Raw genomic sequence first — 27,460 nt, 5'->3', positions numbered from 1 at the left:
TAGCAACATCACAATTTTTTTATTGTTTCAATTTTAATTTCAATAAATAATCAACAAAATAAAAAAAAATTTCATAAAAACTCATTTAAAAACCAAGAATATATAAATTAAAACTAATAAATTTTCTTTTTTTTTGGCATTGTTTGAACAATCTTGATTTTCTAAACAAAAAAAAGCTCGAATCAAATCATCATATAAATAAAAATAGCAACAAATAAAACCCTCTTTAAAATAAACAATACATATATACAGTCACGATCAAAAATTTTGAATATTATTTAAAATTTGAGGAAAATTTTAAATACTTGTTTAAAAATTATTTTTTACATTCAAAATTTTGAGTATTATTATTATATACATAGCAGGCCTAGTTACGAGATTTCGCTGCGTAGCAAAAACGCGTAACGCATTTTTAAGTAACTCAACTCTTCAAATATATTTTGCATCGTTAGAAGTTATATTGCGTCACTCGCGCCTTTTCAAGTACCGCAATGTAATTAAAATTATTTTATTAACGCGTTTAAAGTCATACAAACAGTTTGTTTTTTTCTCACTATAACAAAAGTTACAAATAAAATCTAACTTATTTAAAAAATCATTTTTATTATTTTTTTCAAATATGAACTAAATTTTATTTTGAAAAAAATATTTTTCATGAAACGTAAAATAATGTTTGTTTATTTTCTTATGATTTTACAGTTGATTTTTGGTTATTTTATTAACTGTTAATAAATTTTTGCTTATTTAATATGTGAACTCATTTTAATGTTTTTAAACAAGAAAGAGTTTTTTTGTTGTTGTTTATCAGTTACCGATAACATATTCGTGATCATAATTTATTTTCATAAATTAAACGAACGTCATTAAAACTTTACGTTAATGAATTAACAATAAACAAAATATCTTATTAATAAAATATTTCATCAAAATAAATCGTGCATTTTTTAAACTATTATGACTAAAAATAAATTTTATATTTAAAAGAAATTTATATATTTAATTTCTTAAGATAAAACTTAAAACACTTAATTTTTTTTAACTAATTTTTAACAACAAAAAAATTATTTAACAAACTTTCTTTAACAAAAAATCTATTAGTTTACAATTGCGGTTAGATGCTTTTACTTACGACTTTATTTCTTCAGAATAAACGTCACGTTAACGACAATAAAAAGATAATTTAAATATTCTAAAAGATTTAAGTTTTTGCGTAGCGCAAAACTGCTGAGCGCGTAGGCAAATCGCCTTTTCGCAAGCAAAATGCGAGCTGCGTAACGCTTCTTAACAAGGCCTGACATAGGTAATTTACATTTTAAAACACTAAACCTGTTTTAGGCATAGTTTGTAGTTATCTAAAAATTAACTCCAATCATTGAAATTTTTAGAGTACGACTCCGACTCTGACTCCAACTCCGACTTTGATTCCAAAGAAAAATTTTTGAAAAATTCTTTTAATTCTTTAAAAAATATTACGCGATAAGTTGAAAAAAACTTTTTTGGCAAATTTATGAAAAGTTCTTTGAAGGTTTAGTATGAATATAAGGTTAATTGAATATTTTCTACATGCACATGCAATACCAAAAAATTTTACTATTGGAGTCAGAGTCGCATTTTTATTTAGCGACTCCAACTTCGCTAAAAATGTTGCAACTCCACAACTCTGGAATTAACAAAGGATGAAAAAACTAGACAAATAAGAGTTTTCGGAGCACTTAGGAACAGTCACAGAAAAAGGATGAGCTTAATTGAATGAGGAGTAACACTAGAATGAATTTTAGTATATAGCACAAGAAACGCTTGCTCTTTAGAGAAGTGCCCATTGTAGTACTTATAGAAAAGAGAAAGAGAAGCAACATTATGACAACGTGATAATGATTGGAGGTTGGCTGCAAGAGCAGGTCCAACAATGTTTACAACACTTTAATGTGACACAAAGCTGCATAATAAAAATATTGAAACAATATCATAAAACTGGTGATTTTAAAAACCAAAAAACCAAAGGTGACTAAAATGGCAGATAATAGCATTCATTGTTATGCAAAAGCCTATCCATTACTTAATGTTTCTGAAGTTTCATCTATAAGTAGACACTGAATTCCAACAAGTAATAATCAGAAGAACTTTTCACAAACAATTTCATTTAAAGAGCAATGTTCCAGCAAAAAAACTTTGCCTTTCTCAAAAAAATTTGAGACCATACGGCCTTCTGCCCAAAATAAAAGAACTGGTCAGCAGAAAATTAGGAGGATGAAATATTTAGCAGCAAAACAATAATTTAACAATTTGTTAAATTATCATTTTTCAATGATACAACCCCCGATATTTGTTTTTAGTTGTAAAATATTGCTCTAAAATCATGACATGGGATGCCATTTTCTTCAATTAAAGTGGTGGCTAATGGTTTAAGCATCCTAACACTACAATAGATAGCCTTGTTTACTTTGGAATACTTCAAGAAAAACTTAAAATATTCACAAACATCACAAATACCCACAAATTTCAGCATGATGGAGTACTTTGTCACCAGACCAAGCTTGTAAACATTTGGTTACCTGAAAACGAGATTGAGGTCATCAGCCTTTGGCCTGGTAATTCACCAGAGCTTTATTGATAGTTGCTGTAATCATTTTAAAAATAAAGTCCAGAAAATAAGATATTTATTTTCTGATGATCTACAAAAGAAAGTTTAGGCTACGAAAGATTATGCAAGTATAGATAGAATTTCCTGAATAATTAAGAAAGCTTAATAACTCCTAATCTAATAGCTTATTCATAACCATTAAGCTGTAAATATATATATATATATATATATATATATATATATAGTATATGAATTTCTTTCCAAATATTCATTTTTTGACCACCTTAATACAAAAATTATTTCAAAAATGAAAAAATAATAGCTTACCTTTTCTGGCCAAATAAACTCCAACACAAAGAGCAGTAAAATGTCAACAAATACAAGTAAAACATAAATCTTTCCAGCAATCCACGCTCTTTTTCGAAACCTTAAAAATACAACAGTTTTAAAACTATAAGTAATATATAATAGGGGAGACCGAGGCACATTGGCCCACAGGGTATGTTGGCCCATTCGAGTTTATTCAAAGGCTAGATGCTTTAACAAGCTGGGAATCTAAGTGAAGATTGTTAGTAATTCAATCCTTTTTTCAAAAAAAAAATCATATTTATCGGACCATATTTGAGTGTGTAATGCCGTTTTAATAATTTTTCATACATCAAAGTAAATTTTGAAAAACTTGTTTAACGTGTTCATACTCACTGACGTTTGACAGTAAAGCATTATTCAAATGCCATATTTAAAGGTTACAGTGTAAGGATTATTTTAGTATATAATGTTCCACAAAATTAGTTGACAGTTTAAGGCGAAAGTTGTTCATACTCTTAACATGACAATGGGGCAGATTGGCCCGATGCAACCGGGGCACGTTGGCTATGTGGCCAACTTGCCCTGTAGATTTTCTAAATAATTCGGGTAAATTTGTGACGGAAAAACTGTTTTTGTTATAAAAGTATTAAAACTTGTAAAACATATTAGATCAGAAATTGTTTTTATACATTTTTTTGGGTTTTATACGTCGATTATAAGAAAATATCACTGGAATACATTAGATTTAAATTTAAATAAATTATCTCATTATAAAATGTAATTTTATCTTAGATTTACATATGTCTAAACTTAAATATTGTATATATTTATATATTTTTATCATATATATTATTTAACATATAATATAACTTATATATGTAAATTTAATTGATATTTAAACTTTTACATACTAATTATACTTACATATATAAATTTAATACTTTATACATAATACACTTAACTTTTCATGCTTAACACTTAAATTTGTATATGATGTATAAATATAATATGGCATGAGTTATGTAAATTATTAATGATTAAAAGTAAATAAGTATTTTTAAAAAGAAAAATATAAAATGTAATTTTTTAAATATATAAGTATGCAGGTATATAAATAATTAAATAAAAAAGAAATAGTTAAATATAAAACATGTAATAAAGTAATGTACTTTTGGTTTTTGCATTTTTTTTAGACCTACCTAAAAATGGTACGAAATTATATTTGCAAGTCACAACGTGGAAAAGTGTCAGAAGAAACAATGTAATTGGCAGTGATACAAGTTACAAAATATAAAAGATCAATTAGAGCAATTAGTAGAGAATTTAATATACCACGTAAGACTCTAGGAAGATATTGCATATCTAAAAGGTTGCCATTTACATCTAATACCTCAGTTCAAACTGAAGTAGAACTTGATTGCCAAGTTATTCTTTCAAATTCTAACAATGATAACAAACTTGAGTTTGATGTTACTGCAACAGTACATAAACCTAATGCAGAACATATGCCTGATAACGCAGCTATAGGGAGAGATTTACTATCACCTAAATTAGATAAAAAACCCTGGCACAAGTTTGGCTATACCAAAAGATTTCAGGTATTTATATTTTCTCCAACAAATTTGAATACAGTTTAGTACTGTAATGTATTTAAACATTTAATAAGATACTTCAATATAAAATACTGCTTTGATATATTTAAAATTTTGAATTTTTTAGAGACTGGGACAGATACCTAATATGATTTTAATGTTTATGTCTAATGGTAATATATATTTTATATTTCTTTAGGTATTTGAACCTGAGCAGGAAGATTTGCTTGAAGAATACCTAATGAAAGCAAGTGATATTTACTTTGGTCTTTCTCCTAAAGAAGTTCGATGGTTTGCTTATACATATGCTGTTGCTTGTAGCAGGAAAATTCCTCACTCATGTATAAAACTTCAATCTGCTGGTATTGATTTGTTCTCCGGATACTTAAAAAGGCATCCAAAGCTTTCTATTCGCTCTCCTCAAGCAACAAGTTTAGCTCGGTGCACAAGTTTTAATAAACATAATATAAATTTATTTTATGACAACTTAAGCAATGTTTTGAATAGGTTAAAATTAAGTGCTTCAGACATTTGGAACATTGATGAGACTGGAATCACAACAGTGCAGCGGCATGATCGTGTTGTTGCACGTAGACCCTTTCGCCAGATAGGTTGTGTAACATCAGCAGAAAAAGGAGCATTAGTGACTATGGCTTTGGCGGTTAGTGTGATTGGCAATAGCATACCTCCATATTTTATCTTTCCCAGAGTTAATTTTAAATCTCACTTTATTCGTGATGGACCAATAGGATGTGATGGATCAGCACATTCTTCAGGATGGATGACAGAGACAAATTTTCTTAAATATATCAAACATTTTTCTATCCATGCACGTTGTTCCAATGATCGCCCTTGTCTGGTATTGATTGACAACCACAGCTCTAATCTTGATGCAGCAGTACTTGATTTTTGTAAAGAAAATGGTATCACACTTTTATCTTTTCCAGCACACTGTAGTCATAAAAACAACCATTAAATAGAAATGTTTATGGTCCTTTTAAAAAGTTTGTGAACTCAGCATGTGATGCATGGGTTACTGTAAACAAATGACCTATGACTATCTATGACATACCTGGTATAGTAAAAACAGCATTTAGTACATAATTAGTGGTTTCCAAGCAACAAGTATTTATCCATTTAACAGAGATATTTTTCCAGAAAGTGATTTTTTGCTATCATATTTAACAGATAGACCAGACCCTAGCACTAAAATGTCATCTGTGGATTTTAGCATCACTAAACAAACACCTAGAAACGAAGTTTCAGCTGTGGATTGTAAACAAACACCTAGCAACGAAGGTTCATCTGTGGATTGTAAACAAAAAAAATTCAAAAAATTTAATTCAAATGAATCAAATTCTAAGAAAGGAAATTTCAAGATTTTTATACCTTCACTTATACCATCTCCTGAAGAAGTGAGGCCTTTTGAAAAAGCTCAGCCTAGAAAAAACAATTTAAATAAGTTCAGAAATCAGAAACAAATTTCTGCTATATTAACTGATACACCAGTTAAAAAAGCCTTGCAACAGGCACAGAAAGCAGCAAAAGAAAAAAAACAGAAGGGCTCAAAAAATAAAAAACTATTTTCTATCAAAGAAGCCGGTCCAAGTAACTCTAAAACGAGGAGGATTTTTGCCAGTCAACCTGTAAAAGAAAAACGCAACAAGAAAAACAAAGATGGCAATGAGGAAGATGTCTTGTGTCTTAGTTGCTTCAAACCATTCTCAAACAGCCTTCCAGCTGCTGTGTGGATACAGTGTTTAAGCTGTCAGCGTTGGGCCCATGTGAGTTGTGTAGAAAAAGATGCAAAGGGATTAGATTATAAATGTTTATACTGTTGTTAACTAAAATGTTATTGTTGTATTTTGTTTTTACTTCTTTTTTTTTGTAGTTTATTGTTTTAAAGCCTTTTTCAATTTTTTTTTATCAAGTTATAAAGTTGTTTTTGCTCAATGAGCGTTTTCTCACCTCAAAGTCTGCCATAAGTTTTATGTGGGCCAACCTACCCCAATCCTTGGGCCAACCAAGGATTGGGGCAGGTTGGCCACCCTTTTTCCAAAAAAAAATAAACTAAAAAACAAAAAGCTAAAAAGTTACACATCAAGGAAAAAAAAGCGGGCCAACGTGCCCCGGTCTCCCCTATATTAAATAATATTTACTGTAATATATATTAATACGTAATATTAAAAAGCTTTAAGCAACCAAAATTAATTTTACTTTTCCATTCTCTCGATTGCGGTTTGATTTTTGTTTTTATTTGCCAAATCGTAAACCTAGATAAAATCAATTGATTGTAGTTATTCATTACAAATAATGAATAACTACAATCAATTTTTGAAAAAGAAAAAAAGCATTTAACTCTGACAAAACCAAAATTAAAATGATTTTAAATTTTTATGAAAAAGAAAGACAATAAATAATATACTCATGAGATATTGTTAATGTATTCAGATCGTAAAAATTTTAATTCTTTTTTTACTCTTAATCTCTATAGCAATGCCCTCGGCATTAGGTTTGGCATTTAGCAGGGCCGGCCTAAAAACATTTGGGGTCAGCAAAAAATTGCAGACCTTGTTTTTATGTTTTTTTTATGGTTACCTCTTTGTATCAAGCTTTTTTTGATGCCGACTTCTAACAGTTTAAGGTTGGCAATTTATTGTTGATCTAATTCTTTTTTAATTCTGAGGGCTGATATAGGGTATAATTCTTGTATGCTTTATGTACTTCAAATCATTTATACAATTAAAATAAACATAAATTTAAAAAATATACAACTTTGGATTTTTGCGTTTAGAAAGTTAAAAATGCTGCCCTGACAAAATATTAAATATTTTACATAAACTTAAGTGTGAAGAAAAAATATTTACAACAAGAAATATAATAGATTAAAGCATTCTGGGTAAATTTTTCTTCAAAATAGTATTTCTGTAGATTCCTGTTTTTGAATACATGAGGTGAATTTCAATATTCTCCCCTATACTTAAAAACACTGACAGCAAGATCAGTTGTTAAAATAATGTTTGATACAAAATGTTAAAAAAATTTGATTGTTTCAAAATTGTTAAAATAAAACTTAAAAGAAACTGATCAAAAAAATCATAAAAATACCTAAAACATTCATTTTAACCTAAAATTATTATGTTTAATTACTTATAGATTTCATTTACCTAGTTCCAACAAATCATCACTTCACCTCTTGAATAAAGTTCATACTGATACAACAACCTAGATTATCATATTATCTAGGAAGATATACTGGAGTTTTACAGCAATTATTTTTTGCCAAAGTTACCACTTAAATTGCTTTTAATCAATGAAAAAAATTAATTCTGTCATTAAATACAGTATTTTTAAACAATAAATGTAAAGGTTTTAATCACTGAATACAGTTGTTTTTGCCAATAAAACACTTTCAGTTTCAGTTACTGCAAAAACTTGTAAGATTTACATGGCAAACATTTTTAATGATTGAGACCATAAAACTAATTCCCTGATTAGATAACCACCCTTAAAAAATTTTAGTCAACTACAAAAAATAGTAAATGAACCTTTTCAGTTCTTGACGTAATATTATCCCATGTATACATGCTTTTAATTCTCTCATGATATTCGTAAGAGCAAACAAGTAAACCAGCCTGATGATCAGAGATTGCCTTTACAACAGCCTCATACACACCTTAGATAAATTACTAAAATTAATTTATAATAATTAGTACAACAATATATATATATATATATATATATATATATATATATATATATATATATATATATATATATATATGCACATATATATATATATGCACATATATATATATATGCACATATATATATATATACACACACACATGTATGTCACAGCTATATGAGGACATATGTATATATATACACATATATGTCACAGCTAGCCTGATCGCCACCTAAGACCTTATATCTTATTCCATGAATTTTTTTATTTTGAAAGCAGTCCATTTGCAACTTTTAAAACTAAAAATAGCGATATATAATTTTTTTGACCAACTATTTTTTTTTTATTATTATTAAGGGGGGTTAAAGCAATTCTACAGGAATACTGTTACTATAACATAAATATTACATTTAACTATAACTATAAAGTATATGTACGTATATGTATGTATGTGTGTGTATATGTTAGTATATGTATGTATATGTGTGTATATATATATAATATATATATATATATGTATATATATGTATATATATATATATATATATATATATATATATATATATATATATATATATATATATATATATATATATATATATATATATATATATATATTTGAATAATATTTACAACACTTCTAAAATGTTTAATATAAATGAGTCAAACTACATAGTTCATCATACAGCTCGCAGCTATCCTTACTACAGCTATCCTTAATACATCTCTATCTACATCATCATCATCATCAGCTATCCTACATCAGCTATCCTACTACATCATCATCAGCTATCCTTACTACATCTCTCAGATATACTTACTACAGCTATACCTACTACATCCTTATACTGTGTGTATATTTGAGTATATGTTTTTATATGTGTAGGTTTATATATATATATATATATATATATTTATATATATATATACATATATATATATATATATATATATATATATATATATATATATATATATATATATATATATATATATATATATATATATTTGAATAATATTTACAACACTTTTAAAATGTTTAATATAAATGGGTCAAACTACATAGTTCATCATACAGCTGGCAGCTATCCTTACTACAGCTCGCAGCTATCCTTAGTGAAAGTTGCAATACAAGCTTCACAAAAACTAACTATAATCTGACATTCTATGATTTGTATTTTGTCAATTATTTTTACTTTTGTTGTAACAAATATATACTACAACTACTACTACTACTATCATTAGTAAAATTTACAAAAATTATTAAAAAACCGTTTTTATAAGGGATACAATTTAATTACTTTATTACAAAAATCTATTATAAAATCTATTACAAAGGGTTATGACCATTAAAATACATCGCACAGTGACTCAAAACAACAACAAAATGGTAATAAACCCCTCACAACTTTTCTATAAATTAAGTGCCCTTTTTTAAATAATATTAAATTGCAATAATTTTTTATTTCAAAAGTATAAATAATTTTTCAATAAAACTTTTATTTTGTATTATATAGTAAAAAGAAGTGAAAAAATTTGTTATTATTTTCATAGAAATCTGAAAAATGTGAGATTTTTATTTAACTAAAATAGAGTACTTTTAATTTAAATAAAAGTGTATATTTATTTTGAAGATAATCTTTTGGCTCTATATATTTCAAATTTACTGAAAAGAAAAAAAAAAGTCTGATTTTTTTGTTTAAGTTTAAAGACTTTTTTTAAAAAAAGGCAGCAAGTAATTGTATTTTTTTGATTTATATATCAGCTAAAAAAATGTTCTACCGAGTTCCAAAAATATACATATATTTTCTAGTTAATTAACATTTCTACTTGAAAGGGATTACTGCGGTGTCCTGGTATTGGAAGTTATTAAAGAAATAAATTGTTGTTAAACACTTAAAAACCTTGTTTTCCACCATTTTGAGAGTATTTTGTTATAATTAAAACAAATGAAAATGGCGGGAAACTTAATTTTGATTTTTTACTTGTATTACTTGCTCTAATATAGTTTTTAAATCATAAATATTAAATATAGTTTTAAAAAACGTGCTTTTGTCATTATATACTATTTAAAAGTTTGTTAAAATATTTATTGACAATTTTAAAAAACGATTTATTATTCGATAAGTACAACATGTTTGAAAAAGCTTAACTGAACAACTTTATTATTTCCTGTAATATAAAGTTAACTTAATAATATAGTATTTTTACAGCATGTAATAATGTGACAATTGTTAAAGCCATAACAAAATAAAATTTTTACAGTGTAAATAAAAAAATATAAAATGTAATTTAAAATGTTTCTGATATATTAGTTTTATTATACTGATGGTTCTTAAAAACAATAACAATAAAAAGATTAGATCTTTTCCCAAATATACGTTAATTAGGAGTGGATAAATTAAGATTATGGAAGGATTTAATACTAAATACTGAAGAAATTCGCAAACAAAACTTAAATAAAGTAAAGGTTGCTTTAGTTACATTTATTTCAAAGGTGAAGAAAAAACTAAAACAATGTGGATGAAATTGTGATACATTTATACGAAAAGAAAATCGTTGGCTTCAAAGAAATCTTATGAACAATAAAAAGAGCCATTTTGGTTCTGGAAGGCCCCATAAACAATGGAGTGTTCTTACAGAGCGAAGCAAAAGAAAAAAAATAAAAGAACTAGCCACTGAACATCATGAAGTTCTATTTTTAGCTTCTGCAAAAAGTGAAAATAATGCTGGAGAAAAAAAAAAAGCCTCTATTTAAAAAAACAATATTTCTAATGTTTTAGTTTAAAAAATTATTGCAATTTAATATTATTTAAAAAAGTAAAAATAAGAGATATAAAAAGTTGATGAAACTTTGTATAAAACTTTTCCCATTAATATAAGCGGAGAGGAAGCTCTTGCGTTAAAAATGAACACTGATCTCAGCGATAAACAATATCAAATGATCAAAAACTCATATAAAAAGTTGATGAAACTTTGTATAAAACCTTTCCCATTAATATAAGCGGAGAGGAAGCTCTTGCGTTAAAAATGAACACTGATCTCAGCAATAAATAATATCAAATGATCAAAAACTCATATAAAAAGTTGATGAAACTTTGTATAAAACCTTTCCCATTAATATAAGCGGAGAGGAAGCTCTTGCGTTAAAAATGAACACTGATCTCAGCGATAAACAATATCAAATGATCAAAAACTCAGCTCTTGTACACAATGTACATACATACAATGCAACACAAGTATAGAACTTAAAAGTGAAGAAAATCTTTTTAGTACAGCTTTTGTGCCTCTATTGCTCAAAGTAGAAGATGGCGAAATTTGGAAAAATGGAAATCCCTCAAGTTATCACTTTTGTAGACCTCTTTATCTCCAATATAAAAAAGAGAGTCCAAATTTATCCTGAGAAGAAGAATCGGATCTAAAAAATCAAATAAATACCTTTAAGACATTTTGCAAAGTTTTTGATATTGCAGGAAGAAAGGTTACCTTTAATATCAGCTATAGAGCTGATCTTACAATGTTTGATAATAAAGTAGTTAACACACTTACAGAGACAAAATCCACTCAATCCTGCAATGTGTGCAATGCTAAACCCAACGAAATGAACAATATTGATTTATTAAAAGCAAAAACTGAGAATGAGTCAGCCTTGGGGCTCGGAATTTCAGCTTTGCATTGCTGAATGCATTGCATAAGTCTATATGTTGACATGCCTAAAACTGGGACTGGAAATACCAATGACAGCAATACTGCCAGAAGAGCATTTAAAAATAGTGAAGTTTTTTCTGAAATTACTAAAGTTGGTTGTGATGTAATTGAAAGATTGCATAATATTCTCATAACCATATCTTGTGGATATCCTATTAATATCAATGAATTAGATTTATACTGCACTGAAACAGCTAAACGTGTAGTGAGTTTATACGACTGATATCTTATGCCTCCTACTGTACATAAATTGCTACTGCATAGTTCTTCTTTATCTCATAAATTACCTTTGCCAAATGGGATATATTCGGAAGATGCATTGGAGAGTTTAAATAAACAGATAAGAAATTCTAGGCTTAAGCACACATCAAAAATATCAAGGTTAAACACAATGATGAATCAGATGCACTACCTTCTAGTAAGATCAGATCCAAAAGTATCAAGCATATCTTTTATAAAACATAAGAGCTATCGAGGAAAACCGTTACCAGACGAAGTTATTAAACTAGTTGTAATGTAAATAATAAAATAAACGTAACGAAATATAGCTTTTTTTCTCTATGTATCAACATCCTTTAAAAACCTTTTTTTTTTAAATATCAAGTAGATTAATATATCAAGATAATGTGTTTGTCTTGAAGATTCTAAAACTTAAAGAAAATTTTTTCAAAAAAAATTTATCAACAAATTTGAAATCTTTGACCAAAAAAAATAATTTTGATATATAACATTATTTATTTACAATTTATGTCAAATTTTATTTAATTTTTGTCGTTTTTTGAACGTCCTGAGTCACTGTGCATTGCATTTTGTTATTGTATTTTAACGGTCTCTTTAACCCTTTGTAATAGATTTTAAAATAGATTTTTGTAATAAAGTAATGAATTTGTATTCCATATAAAAATGGTTTTTTAGTGATTTTTGTAAATTTTACTGATGATGAACTATGTAGTTCAAAGCTTGTATATTAAACATTTTAAAAGTGTTGTTAACTTAATTCAAATATATATATATATATATATATATATATATATATATATATATATATATATATATATATATATATATATATATATCTATATATATATATATATATATATATATATATATATATATATATATATATATATATATATATATATATATATATATATATATATACTTCACAAGACTTTACTGAAATTGGTGTTTTGCTATCCCACCTTACATATATGAGACATACCAAAACTGTTTAAAATCTTGATGAAATGATTCCAATACTGCTTAATCCAATACTCTAAACCTTCATTCAAAGTATTTAAGAATAATATTTTTTTAAGAACAGTTAAAAATTAAGTGTTTTTTGTAAATATATAAAATGTTCTCTTTTTATGATAAGAAACTCTTCTCCATGCTGCTCTACTGTATGAACTTTAAGATTGATGTAATGAATAAATAAAGAACCGAGATCTCTGAAACTTTGTAGAAATCTTTTAATATAACATAGTAGTTAGGGTTAAATGTTTCAAAGGCATTGCTAAAGTCTCTCAAAGCTTTTATATATTTAGCTTTAAAATTATTGTGCTCGTCCAGATAAATATGCATTTCATATTACTTTTATAAAACACTCTAGTAAAGTAAATTGTAAACAAATAAAATTTGCATTCATATTCATAAGATTATTTTGTTCTTTTCTTTTTACTTCAACGTGGATCTAGCTCTGGCTTCAAAGTAATTGATAAGGTAACTTTTAAACAACCCTGCTCTTTTATTTTTATATTTACCTATATTTTTAAATTTACCAAACCATAACATCTATACTCACTGATATAAAAGATGTAAAACTATTGCAACTAACTCATTAACAATATTACATATAACAGAAATAATTGTTACAATATACTAAACAATAAAAAAAGATCATTAGGTCATATAATTATCTTTTATTTTATACTATCAACTGATGTTATATATGATAGATCTATATATATGCATACATATATATACATATATATATATATATATATATATACATATATATCCCTGTTATATATGATATATATATATATATATATATATATATATATATATATATATATATATATATATATATATATACATATAATGTGGTAGTGGTGTAGTGGTAGAGCGCTCGTTTCATAAGCGAGAGGTTCCGAGTTCGATTCCCACCACATCCCTGGTAGTACCGCGCTCAACTTGTTTCTCCACGCAGCGGTCTTGTTCGTCAAGGTTCGTGTTTCAGAGTTATACAGTTGAGAGAGGGTTATAACCACAAGTAGCCTCCTCATCTGTAGTGGCCTTCTCGGCCTTGGGGAGGTGAATTACAAAAAAATATATATATCCTTATTATATATATATATATATATGTATATATATATATATATATATATATATATATATATATATATATATATATATATATATATATATATATATATATATGTATATATATATATGTATATATATATATTGTTGATAATATAAAATAAAAGATAATTATGTGACCTAATTTCATAAACAATTTAGGCAAATCCAGTATATTAGAGGTGTACCAGATTACTTATTTTGAACTATAAAGTGAACTTATTTTAAGGTGTAGTTATTTTGAACTATAAAGATTTTATACCTTGCAATTATTTAAAAGAAACTTTAAAAATGCATTTAAAGTAGTATACACTTTGTTTGAAAATTATTACACTATGGTGCGTTATATAGTTTTACTAAACTTAATAAAAAGAAACCGACACGCAATTTAATATTTCAAAGTGCAACTATACTTTTTTTTTAAATGTTGTTACATTTTGAAGCATGTTTCTTCTTAATTTAAAATGAGTTTTAAAATTACATTTTCTTTTTATTCCAAATGATAATTTATCATTTTTTAAACATTACAGTTGCATTTTGAATCATGATAATGGGCAGTTGAATCATTAATAATACTGAATCTATTTTGTTTTTCATTAGTAAAATTTCATTAGTTCATTAGTAAAATAAATTTTAATTTTAACTTTGTCAAACAAAATTAACAAAATAAAAAAACATTAAGATGCACCTCAAGTTTTGTTTCACCTACATGGAGCTTTCCACACGAACACTCCAGTTTGTAGACTCCTGGGTAAGAGTTGTTGGGAAGTCGAGGCTTGTTTTTTTGAGTTATTAACTGTTGAAGGTTTTTTGGTGATTTAAAAACTGGAGTATAGCCTACACTTTTAAATATCTGTTTTAATTGATTACTTAATTTTGGTACCCATGGTAGAGAAATATAATTTGGTTCTAGTTTTTTGATGTTATTATTGTTGTTTTGTTGATTATTTTGATTATTTTGCTTATTGTTTTTTATTTTTTTGACAATGTTTTGAAGTATTTTTTTATTATAACCATTTTCTGTAAATATTTCTGTTAGAAACTTTAATTCATGATTTATGTGTTCTTTACTGCATAATGCAAAAGCTCTTTGGATAAAACCTTTAAATACACCATAAATTAGTTTTGGATCGTGACACGAATGCGGCTTTATTTGCACATAGTGTTGATTATTTAACAAGTCAAAAAAACGTTTTGATTCTGCCTCATTTATAAAAAAGTAAATTTAGTAAATGCCTAATGATAGAAGTTAAAAAAGATCTACTTCTACATACCCAAAAGCTAGCAAAAAAAAGATATTTCAACAACATAATTTCAATCAAAAAATTAGAAGAATTTATAAAATCATGTGTAAATAATGAAGCTTTTCAAAAAATTACAAACATTACAGATAAGTCCTACGAATATGTTTTTGCGATCGAGAAAAAAACTAAAAAACAAATTTGATTTATTAATCATGGAAAGTAAATATAAGATAATGATAACCAAAGAAAGTACAAGTTTATAAAGAGGTAACATTTAATTTATGTGCTGATAATATCTCAACACATCACAAAAAATTACTAGATTTAGGACCTAACTTTGTTCCTATTCCGAGTAAAGTTCCATATATGGATATAATAAGTATAACTGAAACAGCAGCTTTAAAGTTAAAGTATTAAAACAAAAATACTGATGCAAATAAACTTAGACAAGATGTACTTCGAGTTTTGAAAATTCATAAACCGGTTTCTACAAATTTAGATAAGGATCAGTTTAAAGCTCTCAAAGAACTTAAGTCTAGCAACACAATTAGTATTTATCCGTTCGATAAAGGATCAGGCTTTGTTTGAATTAATAAAACCGATGCTCTTAAAAAAATTGAAGAACAACTCGGAAAATCTAAAATCATAAACTATGATCCATCTCAAAAACTCCTTTGCAAAGTTCAGAATACTTTACGAAATCTGAAAACAAAGTTTACAAAAAATGAATATAGATCAATTTATCCAAGTGACGCCACTCCTCCACGATTATATGGTGTCATCAAAGCACACAAACCAACTAATAACTACCCAATGCGAATTATAGTAAGCACAATAGGATCACCTACATATAAATTATCAAATTATTTAGTAAATCTCATCCAACCTACCTTCAATCTTAACAAAACAAAACTTCGAAATTCAAAACAGTTTGTTGAATGTGCTCAATCATGGTATATCGATCCTGGTGAATTTCAAGTTTCCTTCGATATTGTTAATCTTTACCCTTCAATACCAGTTAAAGAATCAATCGATATTTTATTAGAACAACTCCGTAACAGTCCTGTCTTTAAATCAAAATTATCTTTTTCAGAAATAAAAATACTTTTAGATTTGTGTTTGTCAAATTGTTATTTTTTACATGAAAGCAACATACACACATTGGAAGATGCTGGTCCTATAGGTTTATCATTAATGGTAGTAATGGCAGAGAGTTTTCTACAACATTATGAAGAAAAAGCGTTACTACCGGCACAATATCTTACACCACCAATATGTGTAAAATCATTTAAAAGGTATGTAGATGATATCCATTCCCGTTTTATAAATGAGGCAGAATCAGAACGTTTTCTTGACTTGTTAAATAATCAACCCACAAATATCAAATATACGATTGAAAAAGAAAGTGATTCACACACAATAAATTTTCTCGATCTCTCAATAACAAATAACAAATCCGGAACATATCTTCTTAATATCTACCGCAAAGATGCAATAACTAATGTGCAAATAAAACCGCATTCTTGTCACGATCCAAAACTAATTTATGGTGTATTTAAAGGTTTTGTCCAAAGAGCTTTTGCATTATGCAGTAAAGAACACATAAATCATGAATTAAAGTTTCTAACAGAAATATTTACAGAAAATGGTTATAATAAAAAAATACTTCAAAACATTGTCAAAAAAATAAAAAACAATAAGCAAAATAATCAAAATAATCAACAAAACAACAACAATAACATCAAAAAACTAGAACCAAATTATATTTCTCTACCATGGGTACCAAAATTAAGTAATCAATTAAAACAGATATTTAAAAGTGTAAGCTATACTCCAGTTTTTAAATCACCAAAAAACCTTCAACAATTAATAACTCAAAAAAACAAGCCTCGACTTCCCAACAACTCTTACCCAGGAGTCTACAAACTGGAGTATTCGTGTGGAAAGCTCTATGTAGGTGAAACAAAACTCAAGGTTTCAACTCGCATTTGCCAACATCAAAAACATACTTTTGAGGGAAAATGGAAAAATTCAGCCGTAGCAGGGCATTCCAGAAATTGCCATGGTGCCTTTTGCTAGAATAATAACAACACTGTTAAAGTAGAGGAAGACTATTTTAAGAGAAAAGTGAGAGAGTCCTTGGAAATACAGTTTCACCAGTGTTCTTCGGGTGAAGGCGGTTTGAATGAAGATGACGGTGATTACGTCACATCGTCGTTTTGGAAACCTTATTTTTCTTTTTTAAGACACAAGAACACATTACTTTGAAGTTTTATTATTTGTTTGTTTTTTTAACGGTTTTTTATATTACTTGAATAACGAGGGTATATATAACCCCTAGAAATATTGTAATTTATTATAAGAAAGAGGATAAGTTTACATACTATACCAGATGTTTCAACTTAATTAAATTTTATAAAAGCTTATCTAAGATGTTAACTTTTAAAAATTAAGATGCACGTAAAAAATCATTCTTAGAATGCACTAAATGATGCACATGGAAAAACGTTTTTTTAAAAAAAGGAACTTTTAGTATAACTAAAAATGTATGTCACAATGTAATTTTGCCGAACACAGAATATTCTAATAGAAGCTCAGCTGAAGCACCGAATATTCGGCGACACTTTGTCAACTTTGAAGGTTCCAATCAGCTTTATTGAAGTGGATACATTAACTAGGCTGTGTGCATGTATGTTTCATTTGTGATTTGGCCATGTCACAGCACAAATTATATGTTGACTGGTAAATCAAGTTGTTTTAACTATAATTATGTATAAAATCATAATCTTCAAACCGTTCAAATAGATTACAAAAATAACCAGCTCAGGTATATTTGCACTTCTGAAGTAATTTGAGAAGTTGCTATTGATAAATATAGCCCAAAGAACTCTAAACTTATTAAAAATGATATTTTTACTACAACCTGAACTTTGGGTTTAACTTATGGTTTAACTTTAATGGGAATGCCGATTACACAGTAGCCTTTTTTATTTATGCACAGTTTTAAAAATATATTTCAAGGGATTAGTTAATACACAACAAGTAAAACACCAGAAAAGTTTTAAAGCTTTGAGCGATCAACCATTATCGGTGCCTAGTAGCTTCAGTGAGGACTTATCTCCACATCATAAAAAAAAGTAATGTAAACAAAAATGATCAAACCAATCTCTACAAAAAATATGCACACATATAAAGATGTAGAAAAGGAAAGTCTGATAGCAAATTAAATAAGTTTTTACATGAAACCGTTTGCTTAAATTGGAAAACAAGCCTTTACAAGTTGTGGTCAGCAAGCACAAAACATCATCATAACAGAACTTGATAAAATTTTATTATCCCAATTATTTTATTATCCCAAAAATTTTATTATCCCAATTATTTTTTTAAATGAAAAATTTAAAAAAAAAAAAATAGATGTAACCCATTTTTATAATGTTTTAAACATTAAACTAAGATTGAGAGAGATTAATGGAATATTTTTCTTTTTATAAAACGTTTCTTTGCGGTTAAGGCTTTCTACTTTTTTGCTCCATGTAATGACACCTTTGTTAAGATTGACAAAAAGAAACGACACGAAACAGATATTGTCTACAACAAAAATACTATCTTTAAAAGTTGTTTTTTATCTTATTTTTATAGTTTATTTATGGTTATCTCTTTACCAATATCTCTTTGTAACTAAAGTTACTTAACATTATTTAAATATATTTTTTAACTGGTTATAACTTTTCACTTTTTTTTTTCATTAATTAACTTATTTTTATTTAAACCGTTTCATATTCAACATATTTTAGTAGTCAGACGTTTATACTTTTTTTTTTTTTTCAGTATTTTCACCTTAAAATGATTCTTTTTTTGAAACAATATTTTGAAACAAAATAACAATACAAATGATTTATAAAATAATAAAATTAATTTAAAAACTCATTATTTTTAGCACAATGTGTTTTTTTTTCTTGATTTGGAATTAGTTCTAATATTTTTTAACTAGTTTTAACCTAAAGATAAAAAGTATGAGGTTAGAAGATAAAAACACAGTTATTTTATCGTTTTAGCTATTTCCAGTAGAGGCACAAGACACGTATTTAAGATGTTTAAAACATATAAATGCATGTTTTAGATGTCTAAAACCATCTTATGTCTACTGGGCGGTTATTATATTTGGTATTTTAAAGCAATGTCCTATAGACAAATATTAGCCAATAATATACCAATAATTATTACTATCACCAATTGCATTGTTGCAATTAAAGAAAATAAACAACTATAATGAAACATTATTTTTAAAACTTCTAAGCAAGTTTTCACAAAAAGCTACCAAAAAATGATTTAAACTTTTACAGTTATCGAATGTGCAAATAGACTACTTTTAAATTCAAAAAAAAATTTTATCAGATACAACATAAGGTCTTAGGTGACCTTTAAGGTACCTGTGATATGCATATATATATATATATATATATATATATATATATATATATATATATATATATATATATATATATATATTTATATGTATGTATGTGTATACAAATACACAGACATAATTACAAAAAACAACTACAACAAAACGTGGTACAATTTAATGCGGTAGTGGTGTAGTAGTAGAGCGCTTGCTTCATTAGCAAGAAGTTTTGAGTTCAATCACCACCCTGGTAGTACTATGCTTAATTTGTTTTTATGCACAACGACCTTGTTTGTTAAGGTTTGTGTCCTGGAGATAAAGAGTTGAGAGAGGGTTGTAACCACATTTAAGTAGTCTCCTCAACTTTAAAGGTCGTCTCAACCTCGGGGAAGTTGATGCTAAAAAATTAAAAAAAAAAACTTTTTACTTAAATCATTTTAAAATATTGAAAACTATTTAAAGTTAAAAACATTATTTTTTTCGCTTTTGAAAAAAACTTCAAAATCAGTTGCACTAATCAAAATCAGTTGCACTGAGTAAAAATGTTTTAAACATTCTTAAAATTTGCAACTAAAATGGCAATTAAAGTTATAGTTGAAATAATAGTAATAATTGAACATAATTAACATAATTAAAATAGTAATTTAATAAACAAACAAATTAAATCCAAAATTAGCGATGTTTTTGTTAAGTGGAACATTAACTACAATTTAAAAAAAAATGTGTTAATAAGAACAAAAATAAAGAAAAACTGTTTTAAAAAAACTCTAATTAAATGTTTTACATAATAATAATGCAATTATTATTATGTTAAATTATTGCAATATTGTGCAATATATGTATTTGTTTTGTATTTATGTAATTACTTTTTGCTTCTGTATATTATGTTATGGTTATTAAACAACTTGAAGACTTTTAACAACTATGGTTATTAAAAGACTTTTTATATTGTATCTCTAGTAATAAAAATGCTGATAGTTTCAGACAATGGAATATGGATAAAGCTATTTAATTATATATCTAGTAATAGAAATGCTGATAGTTTCAAACAATGGAGTATGGATAAAGCTATTTAACTATATATCTAGTATTAAAATGCAGATAGTTTCAGAAAATGGAATATGATTAAATTTAATAATAAAGAAAAGGAAAGTAATACTTTTAACTTGTTGAATGCTAAGTAAAGATTAAAGATAAAGGGTTCAACAAATAGAATAATGGATGATGATAATGATCATGATCATGATGACCATGATGATAATGATCATGATGATCATAATGATAATGATCATGATAATAATGATGATGATGATGATGATGATGATGATGATGATGATGATGATGATGATGATGATGATGATGATGATGATGATGATGATGATGATGATGGTGATGATGATGATGATGATGATGATGATGATGATGATGATGATGATGATGATGATGATGATGATGATGATGATGATGATGATGATGATGATGATGATGATGATGATGATGATGATGATGATGATGATGATGATGATGATGATGATGATGATGATGGTGATGATGATGATATTTGCACCAAGGGCTATACTTTTTAAAGTCAAAACAAAAAACTTAACGTAAGTGACAATTTTCATACTTCTTAATTTTGTTGAAGACAAATTACACTTAATATTATAGCTCTAACATTTTTACCAACCTTTTATGCTAGGCTCACATAAGTATATCATATCAGGTGGTAATACTTCTGGAATGCCACCTACATTTGTGCTAACCACTTTTAATCTAAATTAAGAATAAAAAAAAAATTAAATCAGCCATTTAATTTTTATAAAGTTAAATATATAACTTATATTTAAGCCATTCAATTTTGTATTTTTATCAATTTATACTCAAAAAAATAGTAAATTAAAACATTTTCATTGGAAACATGAAATATATCTTTAACATACCCACATGATGCTGCTTCGACTATTGACATGCAAAATGCTTCTGTTAATGATGTGTTTAAAAAAATGTCTCCTTGCACCAATATATCACGAACTTCACAGTGTTGTAGCTCGCCTACTAAAAACACCCTTTTGTGAAGACGATGCTTTTCAATTAATTCCTCTATTGAAATTTTTCTAGGTCCATCCCCACCTTAAAAAAAAAGTAATAAAAAAAGAGCGAGCAAAATTTACAGAAATAAAGAATTGTTTTGTTTATTTTATAAATAACAGAAAATATGTTCTTATAAATAGTAGAAAAAAATCAAAATCTATAAAATTATCAAAATTAACTGCTAATACATTTTTAAAGAACTAAATAGCAATATATTTTTAAGACTTATGTCGTATTAGTGTTTTTCTTTAGCAACAAACTATATATAAAACGACATCAGAATATACCAACAAACTATATATAAAATAACAGAGTTTTCTATACCAACAATCTATATATAAAAAATAAGATCACAACTTTCTATAGCAACCATCAATATATAAATAAAACATGAGTGTTTTCTAAAGCAGTTATCAATAAATTGTTATCATATTTGCTATACCTATTAGAAATTGCACATCAGGAAACTTTTCACAGATCAATGGTATAATGCCAACTAAAAGATCAACACCTTTACGATAAACAATGCGACTCACTACAACCAGAGTTACTGTAATTAAAAAAGATATAAAATAGAACCTTATGTTTTATTAGCAATAATTTTAATACAAGTTTTAACACTCTTCTACATCTGTTCTACAAAAAATTTTGATAAATCTAGATTTTTGTAATTTATGCACAAAACCAGACCTTTGCCTTTATGTCTCTGTGAAGGATCAGGTGTGAAAAGAGCTGACTCCACAGCATTTGGAATAACAGACACAATATCAGGATATAAAGAAGCTCGAAGTACTGTATTTTCTTTACTAAAAAATTATAACATATTTCTAGACAATACAAGATTTTAACAGTACTTTGAAACTCCATATAAACTAGTACCATTTTAAACCTTGTGTTGGAGACACAAATAACATGGTCAACATCACTGAGTGAAAATTCTAGAAATTTGTTGGTGATAATTGAAGAAGCATCTGCAAAACCAAATAATGAGTGATCTGTAAAAACGGTTTTCAGGTTCATGGTCTTACCATGAAGAAGAGCATCATGGCAAAGGGTGGAAAATGCCTTAAATATGAAAAGAAAATAAATCTAAATAATTCAGATTAAATACAAAATATCGAATATTTTTAACAAAATAAAAAACTCACTGAGTGACCATGGACAATTGTAATTGCTTCTCTAATAAATATTTTACGCAATGTTGGAAAAGTCGAATAGATTGTCGGAAGTATACAGTTATTGTAAAAGATTCCAAATGGTAAATAATAAATCTGATAAAAAGCATATATAAAAAGTAATAATTACAAGTTTTATATAGAAATGATCACTAAGAAAATAATTATTAATGAAATATTTAATGAAAATAAAATGTCATAGTCTGTGAAAGTAAGGCAAGTGTGCCTTACTATCACAGACAATGACAGTCAAATGCAAGTATTTAAATTTAATAAACTTATGATACACACTTGTCCGAAAATGAGAATAATTACTCCGAAAAGCACCGGAAAAACCCTTTGGTGGGAACAATATACACACCTTCCTGATAAGAAAAATCCAAAAATTGAAATCTTTTATGACCGTCCGAGAAAAAAAATTCAATTTAAAGTTTTCAGCATTATCCAAAAAGTTTGCAAAATGGTACAATATGTATCTTTGGAATAAAAATCATAAAATAATAAATCAGAAATTGTATTAAAAACATTTTGTTATTATTACAAAGCCCTAGTGAGTAATATTTAATTGTAAACAAGTTTTTGTAATTCCAGAAAAAACAGTTTTTGTCAAGTGTTAAATTCTGCATAACAACTTTTTTTTAACTTCAAAGCAAAAATGCTAAATTCTGTTAAAAAACATGATGACTGTAGGAAAACAGATTGCTTCCTATGTTTGGACAAATGTACTCAAGAATTGACAAGTTTTTTGATTGAACAAATCAAGAAATCAGTTTCATTCACACTTGACTTTTTTGACTCACGAGTTCCAAGTGGAATATGCAATACCTGCAGGGTTCTTTTAGGAAAAAAGTGCAAAGGTGAAAATGTGGCTCTCCCAAAACTTTATGATTTCACAGAAATCATGGTTAGACCAAAGACATGTGGTCAGCCTTGTGATTGCATTATTTGTCAAATTGTTCATTTGAAAGCACTTCAAAAGCACCCTTTGGACAAATCAGAATCTTCAGGAGCTTCACAAAATCAAAGAAGATGTTCAGACAGTCTCACACTAGTTGCAAGAGGAGTGTCACATCAGTGCAATCAATACACCTTCAGAGAAAATCTTAAAGAACTTGCTTCAAAGGATCCAAAAGCCAGTGAACAGATTGCATCGACTGTTATCTCAGCAAAACAGTCCTCACCTCATGGAACTGTAAGAATTGCGCAAAGTGGTGGAGGCCGCCCCATGCCAATTACTCCAGGTAAAGGGAATCTTGCTTAAAACTTCAACAGTAAAAGTACTACATAAAGTGTTTTGCATTTTAATATAATAATATAAAATTTTAACTGCTTTTTAAGTGTCTCAAGTTGGTGTTTTTCAAATTTCTTTCATAAAGGTCCTTCAAACCCCAAGAAACTGTTTGGTGATGTGCCACTTCTACGAGCTCAAGATCTTGTCTGGATACAAAACAACACTGGACTGTCAAACAACAACATTAAAAAACTTGCATCTACATTAAACCAAGTCACAAATACCAAAGTTGTCGAGCCAAAATTTTAAGAAAAGTTACTTGACATTGGAAAGCAATTGGCAGACCACTTCTCACACACATACATATCCATTTCAAATGACAAGCAGCACTCCAGAAAACAACTTGTGGTTCACTGCAAAGATCTGTCTGAGCTACTGAATGATGTCTTGTTGCAATGCCTTGTTCAAGGTAACTACTTGGTGAAGTTGGGCATCGATGGTGGAGGTGGTTTCCTTAAAGTCAGTCTTGGCATTCAAGAAGAAGAAACAAAACTTCCATCCATTTCTCCACCAGGCAAAAAGGTTGTGTTACTTCAAACAGACAGTGTAGTTGAGTGCCAACTTCTTGTTGCAGTTGCTGAGGATGTTCCTGAAAATTATGATAACCTAAAAAGCATCTTGTCTTTAATTTGAAGTTAGCAAACCTTGTTTGCAGGCTTCAATCCCATGCCAGCTCTCATCCATGCACTTGGTGTGATGCAGATCACCGTAACTTGTCACAATGTGGAAAACTCGGCACTTTTGGCTCAATAAGAAAGTGCTTTGCTTCATTTCAAGATTCAGGTCTGGACCACGAGAAGGCCAAGCAGTTTCAAAATGTTGTTTATGATCAACTCTTAGATGTGCACGACTCTACATTTGTTCTTGACAAGATCCCACCCATGGAACTTCATCTTTTACTTAATGTGGTGAACCATTTCTTTAAAACACTGAAAGAAACCTGGGATAAAGCTGATGAATGGCCAAAAGCACTTCACATCAACCTTCAGCCATTTCATGGAGGCCAGTTCGCTGGCAATGAGTGCAGAAGATCAAAATGTTTCAAAAGTGAAAACTTTTGAAACATTTTGATCTTCTTCAAAGACTTGCTGAAGAAGACTCAGCATTCCAAGTTTTTCCATGGATTGATACACTCAGAAAGTTTGATGCAGTTGTGTCCTCTTGTTTTGGAAATCAGTTGGAGAGTAACTATGCTGAAAAATCACACAGTTCAAAAATTCCTTCCTTTATTTGCCAAAGGCAAGTGTGACCCCTAAAGTCCATGCTGTTTTCTTTCATGTCAAGGAATTCATTGATCACAGGAAGGAATCTCTTGGCAAGTACAGTAACCAGGCCACAGAGGCATTGCATCATAACTTCAGGACATATTGGGAAAGATACAAGAGGCCAATAGACCATCCAGAATATTTGCGAAACCTACAAAATTGTCTTGTTGATTTCAACAGCAAGAACTTGTGAAAGCATTTGCTCCTCTTGAAAACCTGTTGAACTTTTTAAAGAAAATCATCATTTTGAATTTAAAATTCTGATAAAATTAATTAATATGTGGAAAGTGCTGTGAAGAAATTTTTGATTACATAAGAAAAAATAACCTTGTATTTATTGAGAATAAAATGTTCAGAAAAGCAAAAATTGTTTTATTATGATTCTCAAAGCAGTCAACATACAATTTTTGACTTATTTTTATGTTTTTTATTACAAAGATAAAAAATGTTACATTTCCAGCATTTTTCAACTTCTTTGACAATGCTGAAAACTTCAAAGTGAATTTTTTTTCTCGGACGGTCATAAAATATTTCAATTTTTGGATTTTTCATATCAGGAAGGTGTGTATATTGTTCCCTCCAAAAGGTTTTTCCGGTGCTTTTCGGAGTAATTATTCTAATTTTCGGAGTAATGATTTTCATTTTCGGACAAGTGTGGATAATCAAGCTTTATCATTAAAAGAATCCGTTAAAATTATTGACAGATTGTTATAAGTAGATGAATAAATTTGCATATTAGTAAATTAGTAGTTTAGTAGAACATATTCAAAACAAATTTTTTCTGTTTTAAATATAAATACAATCCTTTTCTTGTTTTAGTTTTTTTAACGTCAAATTTTGACATCTAGTTCCATTTTTTTTGCAAATTATTGTTATGCAAATTATTGCAAATTATTATTATGCAAGTTTGGTTGATTTAAAATTTGGCAATCCTAAAATTTTTTAAAGATTTTTTAACTTTTTCTTTTCTATTTTTGTTTATTTTAATTTCTTTTTTGGTGCCCAAAACTTGTTCTTTTACTTATTAAATAGCTCTTTTATCTATTACTTTATTTCATCATTATTTTTATTATTTCTTTTATCTTTTATTACTTTCGTATAAAAAAAAGTTTTCAATTTGTTTTAATATCAGAAAATACATTTAAAAAAAATTAAAAAAAAATCAAAAATAGTAAAGCACCTTTAAATTTTGAAAATAATGGATTCCCTTTTTCTTTCCATAAGAATGTGTAATAATAACAACCTTGAATTAAAAAAAAAAAATCATTTGAAAAATAAATAAACTTTTATATATTTAATAATACAATTGCAAGTTATGTTGAAAAATATTAATTTTATTTGAACAGTTATATTAACAATCATAAAATGACAAACTATAAACTAAATCACAATTCAAACATGCAAATATTAAAAGAAATCTCTTTCAATTAAAAGAAACAAACCTTATGCCCTCTTTCAATCAAATGCTGTGATAGTTGGTATATGTGACTTTCAACTCCTCCTTGATTTGGATAAAAAAAATCAGAAACCATACTATAAAAAAACATTTTTTGTATAGATATCTATTACAATATTACTTGATGATATATATTATAACATTGATTGCAGGGGGAAAATTAAAAATGATAACAACACTAAGGAAAGCAATTAACTCTGAAACTTACCATATATGATGCTTCATAATCAACCAATCTCATTATTAATTTTTATTTTTATTTGTGATTATACCTATTTTATTAAATTAGAA

The 27,460-nt window shown here is 27.4% G+C and overlaps 1 protein-coding gene across 3 annotated transcripts; it reads right to left on the bottom strand.

Annotated features, from left to right (window-relative positions):
* On the bottom strand, window positions 1-27,460 carry LOC136091500 (phosphatidylinositol N-acetylglucosaminyltransferase subunit A-like). 3 transcript variants are annotated; one of them, XM_065819128.1, is made up of 13 exons: window positions 27,378-27,460; window positions 27,156-27,246; window positions 26,894-26,956; window positions 23,131-23,253; window positions 22,872-23,047; window positions 22,673-22,788; window positions 22,425-22,532; window positions 21,832-22,021; window positions 21,579-21,664; window positions 8,031-8,158; window positions 6,700-6,755; window positions 2,909-3,008; window positions 1-161 (listed from the first exon to the last, which is right to left on the bottom strand). In XM_065819128.1, exons 1-13 carry the CDS (start codon window positions 27,392-27,394, stop codon window positions 114-116), a joined length of 1,302 nt encoding a protein of 433 aa, XP_065675200.1. In that variant the 5' UTR covers window positions 27,395-27,460; the 3' UTR covers window positions 1-113. The 3 variants fall into 3 exon arrangements, with proteins under 3 accessions (XP_065675200.1, XP_065675201.1, XP_065675202.1); XM_065819129.1 differs by lacking the exon at window positions 6,700-6,755; XM_065819130.1 differs by lacking the exons at window positions 6,700-6,755; window positions 8,031-8,158.

The sequence above is a fragment of the Hydra vulgaris genome, chromosome 15 (assembly GCF_038396675.1).
Source record: "Hydra vulgaris chromosome 15, alternate assembly HydraT2T_AEP".
Taxonomy (NCBI): Eukaryota; Metazoa; Cnidaria; class Hydrozoa; order Anthoathecata; family Hydridae; genus Hydra; species Hydra vulgaris.
Note: the sequence above shows the minus strand (reverse complement) of the source record. Positions and strands in the feature narration are given on the sequence as shown.